Here is a 14,003-nt window from a genome sequence, read left to right on the forward strand (position 1 = left end):
CCCACTTACCGAATTCGAAGGTGTAGTTTTCGAAATTGCCAAGTCCTGAAGTACAACTCCCGTTGAATTTCGGTCAGACGGTGACCGAAACCTTGCAGTATTTTGCCTAGATTTATGAAGCAAATCCAGCAGCATTTCGACGTATCTTCTGATCACTCGGACTGCACGAAGCCTTCCCCCTTTTTCTTCTTGCCTTAGACGTCGAAATGGAGAGTAGAGGAGAGAAGAGGAGAGGGATGAATTTTTGTGATGATTTTAGGTGTGGTCTCTTCAACATACAATGGTGTATTTATAGGTGAGATTTTGCCCTTTGAACTTCCTCATGGCCAACCCCTTGCATTCCAAGCAAGTATTAATTGTGTTCATTCATTCATCCATGCACACCAAGAGTCACTTTGGTATATCAAGGGTCATCTCTTTCATAATAAATTCATCCATGCACACCAAGAGTCACTTTGGTATATCAAGGGACATTTCATGCATAATGAATTTGTCTCATCCCTTTGATTGTATTCGAAAATTTCGGGTTCTCACAATTAGTAAAAGTGCTTAGAAATTATGATGTAATCTACGTAAAAGACGCTGCTATCTTAAATTAGCTCTGCTACCGTAACTAAGAATTTCTAACAGAAATTCATCGTTTTGATGAAGATCAAATAATCATGCGAGAAAAAGGTTTAATCCTAAGTATAAGAAGGAAACAAATCAAAATCGAATCATAAATATCACACACACACATATGCATGCCATTTCATCCAAACCACATAAGAAAATTGATTTCTTAGCACCTTTTTAAGCTCAACTTTCGGGGGAGGTCCTTCATGATAAAAACCAGGAACTGGATTTGCCTTGTATGTCATGCTCTTCCTTAGCTGCTTTATAGCCTCTTGTTCTTCATCCTACTTACAGATCAAGATAGAGAATGATGAATAAAGTTTGAAGATAGAAGGGATCTGCAGGTTGCGGCTAAAAAGAAAAGCCTAATAAATAATAATAAAGAACAAAGATAACAGAACTAAATCATAAAGCCATACCCTGGTTCTAGCTTCATATTCAACTCTCTCTTGTTCCAAAGCTTTATGCTTTTCCTCCAACTTAGAGTAAAACTATAAAGAGGAGTGAAGAAAAATATAAGATTTCTTTTGCTAAATGGACAGAAAACATAAATGAGAATAAATGACCGAACGAAATTATAAATCCTGCAGCACTCAATCAGAAATACCTCCTTGCGCCTCTCTAAACGGTCCGCACATACGAATGATGGGCCCACAGCCACTGTAACTTGGAATTTACTAGTTCGGGATGTTGCAGTGCTACAAAAATTAAGGATATTTTACTTTGCAAGAATACAGCAAAAGAGAGAGATATTCGAGAGCAAAGAGAAGAACGAGGAAAAAATCAAATATAGGATACGAGGAAGCCAAGGAGCAATTATCATCGTCATCGAGGTATTTTTTGTCAAGAGGATGCCTTGGAGTAAACGGAGAGTTGAGCTGGAACAAAAATGTTCAACATCAGAACCAAATGCAAATTCCCAAGCAACCAATATCTTTATCTATCTCAGGCTTTTGTTAAGTTCTAAAGCTCGCAACATGAGACATCTGTCTCTCATGAAGTGTAGAGCATACCAAGCAACAAATTGTGAAGTAATTTAAATTGAGCACTGATAACAACAACAAACATATGCCTAACATCAAAAGTGAAAAGGCTTCTCACAAAAATTCATTGTCTTGATAAAAAGCAAGTGTTTTATGAAGTAAACGCATACCATATCAACAAGCAACCATTATAATGACCATTTTAACATGACAAACATGTAGTGCCCAAAATACTTATATGAGATCAAACCCCCAAAATTTAAATTGCATTTTACAAAAACCTTTTGCACAAATATTGAATATGTGGACATTCAATGCATATACCTGGTGACTAGCATATATAATTCATAAGCACTTCAACGTCTGAAGAACCGGGAAGAGATTATAAGTACAAGGTACATAGAATGCACTTACCTGTGAATTTCCGGTCCTGGGAGACAGCAAATCACCAGACATCGGCAAACATTTTGCACCCGAATCACTGGTTTCACCCTCCACGCCAGGGGTCGTAGGCTCAAAAGAATTTGCATTATTTGTCCCATTAATGGCTGAACCTGACACAGGCTTTACTGGCGAGCTTGATTTTTTATCACTCAATTTCTGAGTCCCGGCCTTCACAAATTTCTCTGGAAGGTCATCTTTTGTAGCATGACCCTTTGGCTCACTATCCTTAGTTTCAACACTTTCTGGTACCGCTTTGGGTGAAACATGAACGGTACCATTAGGTTTCACATTGATAGCATTGGGCTTATTGCCAACATGTAATCCTGCAACATCTCTCCCCATTTGCCTGCTACATAATAAAACAAAACATCAAAGTGATATCCATTTTCAGATACCCGTAATAATGTTTCAAATTATGATACAAGTTTTTTGGTACTTCAAGGACATAAAATAAACTCAAGGTCATGGAAACTAATCTTGAAACCTTGGAAGGTTGTGTTCTAGGAATTTGTGCGACTTAAGCACATCTACTGAAAAATATAATGTAAACCATGACTCGACAATATGTACTTGTGGCTATTTAGGTGTGTACCAACGTTGCAGTATATATATTAAATATGAAACAACACAGAAAAAATCACAAAGCTAGATAAACTATAGTTGCGTCGATGATCAAAGCTTACAGAGTCTTAACTTAGAATTCATTGAAAAATATTTAGAAGAACAGTAAATCTTCTCTGCAGATATTTCAAAAGGGAATAACAAGAACCTAAAGGAAATAAAATCGCTAAAAAGGAAAGAACAAGTTTTCCAATAAATACATTTAGGACCATCAGTAAAAATAACTAACCATCTTTATTTTTCTAACAAGAACAAAAGTTGGGCTTCTTCCCATGACATTAGCAGAAGACTTTTCGGTAAAAGAAACTGAACACGTCCTACTCTAGGAGTACATAAATGTAATTTAAAAGCTAAAATTTCATTTGAAACTCAAAAATAAAATAATAGTAAAGGCCTGACTTTCAAATCCATCAATCGAATGAGAAGAGTAGCAAATTTGTCTCCTAAGCCAAAGATTATTGATGTCAGTTCAAGATTATCAAATCCTATCAATGAAATAACAATAAAAAAGCCATAGTTACAATGAAATAACAATAAAAAATCCATAGTAAAGATAATCGTACAAAAAATGGCAAACACCAAAAAATTCCCTCGTCTGTCGACCCCATTACCACAGGGAAAAAAAGAAGGCTACAAACAAACAAAGAAAAATCCATAAATTAACAAGATTATCAAAAAATTTCCTCGTAACAAGATAATCAAGAAAACTCAAGAGAAACACAAAGATCGAAACAAACAAACAGCAAAAGCAAACGCATTAAACGATTGAGAAATCTAAAGTACAACCAATAAACTTACAAAAAAAATTTAATCTTTCCGAACAACGTAACAAATTCCCCCCAAAAACAGCACACCACCTACAAATAATGCGAGCCCAACTCGTTTTTTCCCTCGCCAACCAGAGGAATTTTCATTTCTTGGCTTTGTTTTTTTACCCTTCCTTTTTTGCTTCTTTTCCAGTCCTTTGGTTAGTCTCTAATCTCGAAAACGTGGGACTGTTTCTCATTTTTAGTGTCTTTCATTTATTTTGTTTTTGTTTTTGTTTTTGTTTTTTATCTGTCATAATTATTTTTTTTACCACTCTAAGGTTAAATAATAATTATTATTATTAAAAAATAATAAATTATAAATATTGATACTCTATTAATTATTATGAAATTATTGTTATCATCAAACTAATATAATTATTGATATTAATTTTTTTATAAGTAATATTTTTTTATTAAATAATTATCCTTTAATTAAATATTATAATTATTATTATTATTTAACAATTATTTAATTTTATTATATATTATTATTTTGTGATAATTAAGTTTTTATTTATCATCAATATTTTTTTATATATAAATGACAGTGATTTATTTGATAATATTATTATTATTCGTTATTATTATTTTGATATTTTAATTTTTATAATTATAATTATAATAAAATATTATTATTATTATTAAAATTATTATTATTAAGATATAGATTTATATTAGTTAAGTTAAATAAAGAAAACGTTTTCTAAATATAAAAGATGGGGAGTAAATAAGGAGTCTGGTCCAAAATGGATGAATGATTAATCCCATGAACATAAGAATTATAATTGTAACAGACATTGTCATACCAATTACACAAAAATTATTGTGAGAGGTTCTCATGGATCAATTTCGTGAGTTGAATCTCTTATTTGAGTCATCCATTAAAAAGTATTACTTTTTATGCTAAAAGTATTATTTTTTATTGTGAATATCGGTAGGGTTGACCCGTCTCACAATAAAAATTCGTGAAACCGTCTCACAACAAACTTACTCGTCAAGGCAAAAACTTTTGTGAGACAGTCTCACGGGTCATATTTTGTAAGACGGATCTCTTATTTGGGTCATCCATGAAAAAGTATTACTTTTAATCATGAATATGGGTAGAGTTGATATGTCTCACAGATAAAGATTCGTGAGACCGTCTAACAAGAGACCTACTCATAAGTCGGATGTAACTTGACCCAAAAAAAAATCGAAATATGTACACAAGCAGGTATCTAAAGAACAAGTCAATAAACACCAATCTCTGAAGACATATCCCAGTATCCCACCATATTTCTTTAAACGAGAAGATTTCTTTATTTCAGACATGGTGGGCCTGTGGAATTGAGTTCCATTAAATACAAGCAGAGGAAGTTTGAAACAATCAGTACATTTTCATTTTCATTATTTTATAGTAAATGAAGAAAATAAATAAGTCCAATTTATAAAACTTAACTTCCCGTATTTGAATTTTTAATTAATGAACTTTTTTAATCAATCAAAATAAGCTTGTTTTATTTCAAACAGTTCTTGATGAAATGAAGACAACAGAAACCATCAACATAATGACGATATATATTTTTTTCGTTGTCATTTGATATCGAATTCAAACATCTTTTTTATAAAAAACATATTTATATCAGTTCATTGTTTGTGGGATGGTAAACGAAGATGAATCTTGTTGTACTCATAAGTATGTTCTTTTAAAACAAATTATAAAAATAAATTTTCTCAGAAATTTAAGACAGGAAATTAAGAAAAATGCATCATGTATAGACTAAATCATTTGAAATAACAGTGACAACACAAATCCACCGACAAAAGGCTAATGACAATTGATCGATTTAACAAGAACAGAATAAGCATAAAGATATCATACATTACACCATGAACATCTTATGTGTTATTTGATCTATATAATTGTGTTTCGTACAGGCTTCAGTTTGCTTTACTGTTTTCTTGTTATTTTTTTATACATGAATTCATACTTTAAATAATATGCTCATTTTCGTTTAGTGCTTTGTCTTTACGAGATTGTTTTCGTTCTATTGATTCTATATTTTTGTTATTAGTAATTTGGCTAAAAAATAGTGAGTCATATTTTCGTTCTATTGCTTCTATATTTTTGTTATTAGCAATTTGGCTAACAAATAGTGAGTCATATTATTATTTTTCTTACGTCTCTACCTCTATATTCAACACTATAATTCACACTTAAATGGACCACATATTTTCAACTATGCATTTACCTCAAATTTAATGTAATTTATGATTATAGGTTAACGGAATTAAAGAATTCTCCAATGGTGGGATATTGGACTTGTGTTTCTTCCATCATCAACAAATATTTTTGATTTTATTTTTTGGAATAAAACTGGATTCCAAATCACACCAAGAAATGGCACAAGACCAATCGTTTGAATGCTACACTGAAATGATAATTGCTTCAGAATCAGAAGTGTAAAATCCATGCACATGTAAACTAGATATATATGCTATATAAAAGTATCAACAAAATTAGAGTTTCCCATGTAAGAAGCCTTCATTTCTTGTTATATTCTGAGCCCTTGTCCTCTGAGTTGATTCAACACTCAATACCACAATGTCTATACATCAAGCTCTTCCAATCTTTTCCTGATAACAGAAAGCTCATACCGAATACAACCCAACTCAGAATCTCTATTCATGTACGTGTTTTCTAAGAGATTGTTCTTTCTTCCCATTCCGACCGGTTCTTGAGTACACCTCATGTCATTGAGCTGAACTTCATCTTTTGACAGGACAAATAGTTTTTCCTCGAGTTTCTCCAAAGATTTTAGAATAGAATATTTTTCAGTTTCTTGATCCGGGATATCTGGTATAGAACTTTGCTTGAAAAATTTATTTGATGAGCCATTTTTGAACTGTTCAAGCTCCTCCTCAAGACATTGAATACGTTTCTCCTTCTCCACGAGAAGGTCGTTTACTTGTTGGAACGCCTCACCATCATACTCAGCTTGTTCTTCCATCAGTCTTAAATACTGAGAAGCCTCCATATGGATCGATGACTTCTCTTCTTGCAACCTTGTAATCATGGCCATGGTTTGATTGGCAGCAATCGAGGAGGCGTTTCTCTCTTCCTCCAACTCTTTATACAAAGAACCCATTATTTTCTTGTCATGTGCAACCTGACGTTTCAACCGATCTACCAAACTTTCACCTTCGATTTCGCTCACTGTGCTCCCATCTAGTGATAAGCTCGATTCATTTCTCTCAAGCGAGATCCTTCTTTGAAATAGTTGCACCCCTAAGGAAGGACTAGAAGCATCCATAGATACATAATCTTCATTATTTATGTGCACCATCCTAGGGCTGTCATTTAAGAATAATTCAATCCCTCGGGCTGGAGATATTTGTGACAACAAGAGCTTCAAATCTTCACTGGCTCTCTTAGATTCTTTCATAGACATTTGTTGTTCCAAGAGTTTCCCAGACAGCTGCCTCCCTCTAGCCCCAATGGCTAATCTATAAGCATCAACAAGTTCTAAAGAATCCGCAATTTGCAAACTTGAATCGGTTGTACTAGGTTTTGGATCTATTTGAGTTTCATTTGCTGTAATGGGATCACTTCTAATCACTGAAATTTCTCCACGTTCTACTGATTTTTCTTTCATTAAATCTGCTCTGTCCATGGAGTTGTTTCCCATCTTAGAAGTTTCTCCATGTTCAACCATAGCGTCTTGCTCCAAGACAGAGGTTCTTGAATAATCTGAAGGAATAAAACATAGATTAGGTCAGAGATCATCGGACAGATCTTTTGACTACCTAGAGGATGAAATGTGTCCCACTATACCAATAAAATTAATGGCAACAGTATAAATCAGATTTTCCAAATCTCAAACATCATGTTTTGAAAGCTGCCCAACACAGAGCAACAGAGGTTATTGTTGCCCCAATTACACCATCTTATAGCAACTAGGGTGGAATGGTACAGGGATTCTTTAAAAGTATGATACATAATTGAAAAAATATGCAGTAAGACTTACTAGTTTCTTTGGGTTCTTCAAAATGAGCCCCAATAACAGTGGACCAGAGAGGTGCCTCAGTAAAAGAAATTAGATCGGAAGGTGTGTTAACATCATTTTTGTCATGCCAATTAAGTTCCTCTAATCCATGCCCAAGAGGCACCTTGGATTTGACATTACAACCAGAACTGAAAGCCCCATCTGGCTCCACTGATTTCTCCAAAGCTTGACAGACGGTAACTGTAGTAATTTGTGGTTCTGTTAGGCCGTCAACAGCTGCCGAATCCTGTTCTGGCATATCAATTTCACGAATATGATTACCACGAGTTTCATCGTCTGATATTTGAGTTTCTGATTCAGTGTCAGATGTAACCTTGACTTTTGCATATTCTACATGTGACAAAAGACCAGCATCCTCGTTCCTCGATAAGTATAGCTTTGATCGTTCAGATTTCTCAGAATCAGTTGATTTGGTACCGAAAAACTTTGGCACAAGATTTCTTGAGGCCCATAGTTCATTACAACAACAACACATCCTTGTATTACAAGAACCAAGTTTATATTCATCATCGAGCCCATGTTGAGGATCATTCCCTAATTTCCCAATCAGCAATCTATATGTTTCAGCATTTGGCTCATTCTTGGTTTCAGCAGATGAAAAGAAGCAATTTTCACACGTCCCGTGAACATCTACGAGGTTATTATGAAGTTTACAAAAAACTAAAGAAGAGACCTTTAACTTGTGCTTGTTGCACAACAAGTCCCAAACAAAGCCAGGCCTCTCCTTTCCCAGTATGTGATCGAGTCTTGAGCATAGCAAACATGGGATTTGGAGTCGGAAGTAGCGAGCGAAAGTCGTGACCAAGTAGGAGAAAATGGCATCAATAAAAAGCATAAAAATCAGCAGCCATTCATGCACTGCCGAAACTAAGGATGAGGCGATACTGAGGGAAGCTTTCTGCTCATTTTCAACCTTTTGAGTCTGCCTCGTCTCCATTCTGACCATATCTCCAATAAAAAAAAGGATCCAATTTGCTCAAAATGCCGCTGATGATTAACAGCTTCAAATCCCACAACTGGAAAGATTGAAAAACATAATGATGTGAGACAAAAATTAAGGTTTAAGGCAGCATACGCTTATAGAAATATATAAATCAACTTCAAAAGCAATCTTTATGCATCATCTGAAAAAGTAAAACAATCATGACTGATCAAACTTGAGCTCAATCAAGTACACTCATCAGTTATTTGCAAAACCAATGTGATACATGTAAAATTTCCCATCACTTCAGAAGCCAATGACTACAACGGCCCATTCGCGACAAATCTCATTCAACTGGCCAAACTTGGTGCCAAAATATTGCCACATCATGGACACGGGTCAATGGCTGGTGTTTCGGCTCTCAGCGAGCAATGAGAAGACTTAAGTCCACAAGGAAGTCCCATTTGAAGATTAATTTACAAAGCGTGAGGATGGATCGTGTTTACGAATGTCAAGCACAAAAGCTTAAGAAGACAGACCAAACTCAAGGCACTAAACTTTTAAGCCTAAGAATTCTCCAAACTTTTGATCATTTCATTATTTTTCATGAAATTGTCATGTGATCATGGCAATATGCTCCACATTCCACAATTGTTCATCTGGCGTAAGAGGAAGGTATTCAACTACGCATAAACAAATATCATCATGCTAAGAAATAATCAGTTTACTCAATCTGATACTCCAGATAAACAATCCTAGTATAGTTTCATAATACACCAGATAAACACTAAATATAGCGAGATGCATGGGTCCTGTATATAAATATTTCTTGTTGTTTGTGGTATTCAAATTTGAGAGGAAAAGTAAGAAGAAAACAATAATATAGGCTTTGTAGAGGCAAGTGTTGAACACTTTCTCCTTAAGAAGAATTTGCCCCTCACAATGTGCTAGAGGTTGGTGGCAATCTTCTCCCAAAATACAACTACAACTCTTGAATAATGAGAACTCAAATATTCAAGTTATATCACAAGAAAATGAAGGAACTCTCTCTTGTTGAAGAAAGAAGAAGAAAATATGCAAAATGATGTTATGTGTGTTTGATTTTCAATAATCAAACATTTAAGTTTTTCAAGTGAAAAGACACGAGTTTTCATTCATAAGGGTGTCCCTTGGCCATTGTAACTGACCACAATCATCGAACAATGCCAAGAAAATGAAAAAATACCAAAAAAATCCGAAGGGACACGAAAAACCACGAAGGGGCACTGTCGAGCGCTATCGGCAGGCGTGCGCCTGCCCACCTGCGCGCAGATTCGCGCGTAGGTGCGCGCCTGCTACTGTTCACGACCAATTTTTATTTTTTTTTCGTTTCCGTCCCTTACATGTTCCGACTACTCGTTTGAAGTTCTTTCAACATTCGATGAAATTGTTTCGAGTTTAATTCAGAACCACCGAACATAATATTCGTTCATTAAGCTTCGTTTTTCTTTTCAAATTTTTCAAATCAAATACATTGATTAATTTACTTAATTTTCATTCATTAAACATCAAAATTATCCAACAATTATTTGTATGGAGTATGAATGGGGAAAAATATTTCCCCCATGTATCTTGAACCAAGCTCAAAAACAGAGACCACTGGAAATAGTAAATCAGATAAATTGCCAAAGAGACTTGATCAATAAAGTAAAAATTTAAGTCCTTTATATAAACAAAAACACGGGCATACATACTCGAGTTTTAAGATTTCAAAGCTCTTTTTCAGATCATAAAACACATCAAATTTCATTATCATATTGTCTAAAAACAGAAAAAATTCCATAACCCATAACCATAACCTCTGCAAAAGTCTGCCCCAAATAGCATAGAATCAAGTGCAAACAGAAGCCTAAACATAACCCATTCAAGAATTAAATCACCACGTTTCGTTGGTATTATTAATCCAAGAAATCAGCTTAGAAATCTATATAAACAACTAAAAGCCAAAAGAAATGACAAGAAGACAGGCAGAATCAAACCCGATAATCTGAAGACAGTTTCCACAAGGAAGACTTGGGTGACCAAGCTGATCTGTATATAAACAAAATGGACTTGGTGGTTGAAAGCAAGAAAAGAAAAAAGTCAAGAACCGATAAAGATTTGCAAATAGTTACATGTACATGTGAGGTGTGCACGCAGTTTTCAGAGGTGGGATTGGTTGAAATATGATTATTATATTGAAAACTAAAGGCAAGTTGAAATAGAAAACAGACATTGACCGATGATTATGACATATATATACACACACATATGTGAATCTCAAAACGTATTCGACATATTACGTCCCATGAATTATATATTTCTGATGCTATTTATTCTAAATTTGACTATTTTTATTAATTTATAACTATAATACTTGGACATCTCGGAAACATGGTTTTGTTACCATTTTTTTTTTCAATTTTACTCTCACATACATTTTTTATTTATTAGTAATCTTAATCTTTCTTCAACTTATCCCCCGTTTTTCTCAATGTTCATAATTTTTTTTTATTTCTCTCTGATTTTTTTTAAAATATTTCATGCCCACACCGATAATTAGATCGTGTGAGTACATGGGTATCGCGTACAACAATCGCTAGTATAAATTATTTATTCACATGAGATGGAATAAGAATAATAAAACTATAAAAGGAGTGAGTGAGAAATGATTTTAGACAAGAAAATGTAAATTTGTATTCATTTGGTGATGAATGATCTACTCGGAGTTGTCACTATATTACCGAAAGGCAGTCACCCTTCCCCACTTTCCATCAAAAGCAATTACTTTTTTCATAATTTATATTGAAGATTCATTCGATTTTATTATTGTTTTTCATCTTAGGATAATGGCTTTGAATCAGACAAAACTTCTATAAAAAAAAAATTGTTGATAATAGTTTATTTTTTTGTCAAGCTGTCAATTTTAAACACGAGTGATTATTTTATAATTTTATAAAGTATGATTAGCAAATTAGTTGATGTAAACAATTAAAAATGAATTGAGATTGAGGATTTGATTGAATCTAATGGGTATATTTAAGTAGAGTTGTTATATAAAACAGATTTTGACAAAAAATTTCATGCTAAAAATATATATGTAAATTAGTGTTATATTTAATGATGTTCCAATTTTCAATGTTATTAATTAGTTTATTTTTAAAAAATAATAATATTCCTCATTATTTTTCATATATTGATTTTGAAATAGTATTAAATAAAAATATATTTATATATTTAATTAAAGTAATAATTTATAAGATTTCAAATATTTATTATTTTACTAAAGATAAATTTATTTGAAAAACTTAAATCTATAATGACATATATAATGTAATGCCCGAAATTTGATTACGGTAATTTGAGATTAATTATCGATATAGTGATTTGATTATAGCCGGATCGCTACGAAAATGGAAGTGGAAGAGCATGGGTGTGTTTGTTGCGTGACCAGTAGGTCTCGCGCATATGCGCGGCATGAGGGCGCGCATATGCGCGAGCTACACAGGAAGATTAAGCGCGGAACAGAACCTTCCGCGCACATGCGCGGCAGAGCGCGCGCATATGCGCGATGAGTCCAGTGGCCATGATGCATTTCCAGAAAAGTAGGCGCACATGCGCGAGATGTCCAGTAGCCAAAATAGATTTCCAGAGCATGTCGCGCACATGCGCGGAGATTGTACGCGCATATGCGCGAGTTGTGCGAGGAATCAAATGCAATTCCAGAGAACCTCGCGCATATGCGCGNCGACTTCGGTATTGTGTTCCTATCGACGTAGGCTACAACTGGACGTAAGTTTTACTACGTTTTGATATGATTTGAAATTATGCTATTGTCAGAATTGAATAGGATTCCTATATGATGTTCTTGATACGTTAGACATCATAGAATAGAAGTCAGATTGATTACGGATTTGTTATGATTTTTCAGATTATATTGAGTGGTATTGGACAGATTTGAATTGTGACTGGCTTATAGATTGTATTGGATATGGGTTATGATTGGTAATTGATATCTGTTGATATGGTATTTACGGGGATATTGAGATTGTGTCGTTATGTCGATGATCTGAATTAAATTCATATTAATCAGATTCAGTATTGAATTGAGAATGGAAGGTTGATATTATTATTCTCGATATGTCCTTTCAGATTTACAGAGACAATCTTGAGTTCAGAACTTCCGTTTCTTCAGACCGAGACTACAAACGAAAGGTATAAGTCAATGTGGTATTGGGAGATCGACACAAGTAGGATATACTTGTGTTTCCCTAAATCACATACTATTTGTTATTATTTGCATTGATTTGATTTGATATGCTTGTTCTATTGATGTATAGAGAGCATGTGTTAGACGAATATTAGACGAGTGATCTTGTGACAGAAGTACCTGATAGTGGCGGGATCGCCACGGGCACATTGCACGATGTCACAAGATAGTGTATTGGCGATAGTGCCATAGTCTGTGACGGATAGGTCAAGACACTGGATGTTTGGTTATATCGACGTGGATAGAATCGGAGTTTCTTCTATTACTGTTGGTCGATATAGGAATACCAACGTCTGGAAACCGGGATCCCTAGACTAGGATTGAGTCTAGTCTGAGCCGTGGAGTCACGAGTATGATTGATAGTTTGATATTAATTATGTTTCAGATTTTGATATATATCTGATATCTGCTTCATGCTTTATATTAATTATATGATTGCATGTTTCGTTGATTTATACTGGGATTTGTTCTCACCGGAGTTATCCGGCTGTTGTCGTGTTTGTATGTGTGCGTGACAACAGGTGGGACAGGTTCAGGGTCGAAGAGATGAAGAGAGAGATCGTGATTAAAGTGGAGACTACGGACTTGATCTGAGATAGGGTTGAACACTTGATATGTAGTCGTTAAACCTTAGTCTTAAATGATTGTATATAGTACAAGACTTGTACTTTACTTTTATACTGATATGTATAGTAGAGTGATTCCATTACGTTCCGCATTTGATATTATATTTAAAAAAAATATTTAGACCATGTTTATTATAATTGATTAATTAGTCCCAATGACAATTAAGAACATGATTAGCGTCCGGGTCCCCACACATAATAACTACGAATTATTCAAGTGTTTACAATTTTTTTATGATTCGTTAAATTAAATAAGTAAATATTATAAATAAAAATAAAAAATATATTTGAAAAAAAATTATCTTAAAATCCATTGTAATATCTTTTTAAAGAAAAAAATACTAATAATAATGTGTTACATTACTTAAAAAATGTAAGAAATCAATAGTTTAAATAAAATGTTTATCAACATATTTACAAAAAATTACTCAAGGTAGAAAAAAATACTTAAATTAGTGTGAATAAGTCTCTCGTGAGACGGTTTCACATATCTATATTCATAGTAGGAGTCGACCTGATTCATATCTTGAGTGAAAAATAATAATTTCACATAAAATTATATTTCTCATGAGTCGGATAGGGTAAAAAATATGTCTCACAAATTGACTCATGAGAGAGTCTCATGAGAGTTTTTTTGAATTAGTTTTAA

At 33.8% G+C, this 14,003-nt stretch overlaps 2 protein-coding genes across 5 annotated transcripts in view; both read right to left on the reverse strand.

Moving 5' to 3' along the window:
- The window catches only part of LOC140970487 (protein WVD2-like 1), a 9,593-nt gene extending 5,930 nt beyond the window's left edge, over positions 1 to 3,663 (reverse strand). Inside the window, exons 1-6 of one of the 3 annotated variants that reach the window (XM_073432249.1) lie at positions 3,462 to 3,663; positions 2,013 to 2,388; positions 1,414 to 1,493; positions 1,223 to 1,313; positions 1,035 to 1,106; positions 789 to 899 (exon numbers count right to left, since the gene is read on the reverse strand). In XM_073432249.1, the coding sequence (XP_073288350.1) occupies positions 789 to 899; positions 1,035 to 1,106; positions 1,223 to 1,313; positions 1,414 to 1,493; positions 2,013 to 2,384 (726 nt within the window). In that variant the 5' untranslated portion in view covers positions 2,385 to 2,388; positions 3,462 to 3,663. Of the gene's footprint in view, positions 1 to 788; positions 900 to 1,034; positions 1,107 to 1,222; positions 1,314 to 1,413; positions 1,494 to 2,012; positions 2,392 to 3,461 lie in introns of all 3 variants that reach the window. The other 2 variants (XM_073432257.1, XM_073432266.1) reach the window with 2 other exon arrangements.
- Positions 3,664 to 5,785: 2,122 nt separating this feature from the next.
- On the reverse strand, positions 5,786 to 10,655 carry LOC140970504 (myosin-binding protein 1-like). 2 transcript variants are annotated; one of them, XR_012174144.1, is made up of 4 exons: positions 10,459 to 10,651; positions 7,480 to 8,534; positions 5,968 to 7,202; positions 5,786 to 5,936 (listed from the first exon to the last, which is right to left on the reverse strand). XR_012174144.1 is itself a non-coding variant. In XM_073432281.1 (4 exons), the coding sequence occupies exons 3-4, from the start codon at positions 8,462 to 8,464 to the stop codon at positions 6,061 to 6,063; spliced, it is 2,127 nt and encodes a 708-aa protein (XP_073288382.1). In that variant the 5' UTR covers positions 8,465 to 8,534; positions 10,459 to 10,510; positions 10,594 to 10,655; the 3' UTR covers positions 5,789 to 6,060. The 2 variants fall into 2 exon arrangements, 1 of the variants encoding a protein (XP_073288382.1); XM_073432281.1 differs by having other exon boundaries at positions 5,789 to 7,202; positions 10,459 to 10,510; positions 10,594 to 10,655.
- Positions 10,656 to 14,003: the final 3,348 nt, after the last annotated feature.

The sequence above is a fragment of the Primulina huaijiensis genome, chromosome 2, assembly GCF_012295235.1.
Source record: "Primulina huaijiensis isolate GDHJ02 chromosome 2, ASM1229523v2, whole genome shotgun sequence".
In the NCBI taxonomy this organism is placed as follows: Eukaryota; Viridiplantae; Streptophyta; class Magnoliopsida; order Lamiales; family Gesneriaceae; genus Primulina; species Primulina huaijiensis.

Bases quoted from the DNA above. Each gene is read 5' to 3' on its own strand.
- LOC140970504 (XM_073432281.1), bottom strand. From the start codon at position 8,464: ATGGTCAGAATGGAGACGAGGCAGACTCAAAAGGTTGAAAATGAGCAG. The intron at 7,203-7,479 runs GTAAGTCTTACT...TTATTCCTTCAG, and splicing joins TGAAGAACCCAAAGAAACTA to ATTATTCAAGAACCTCTGTC.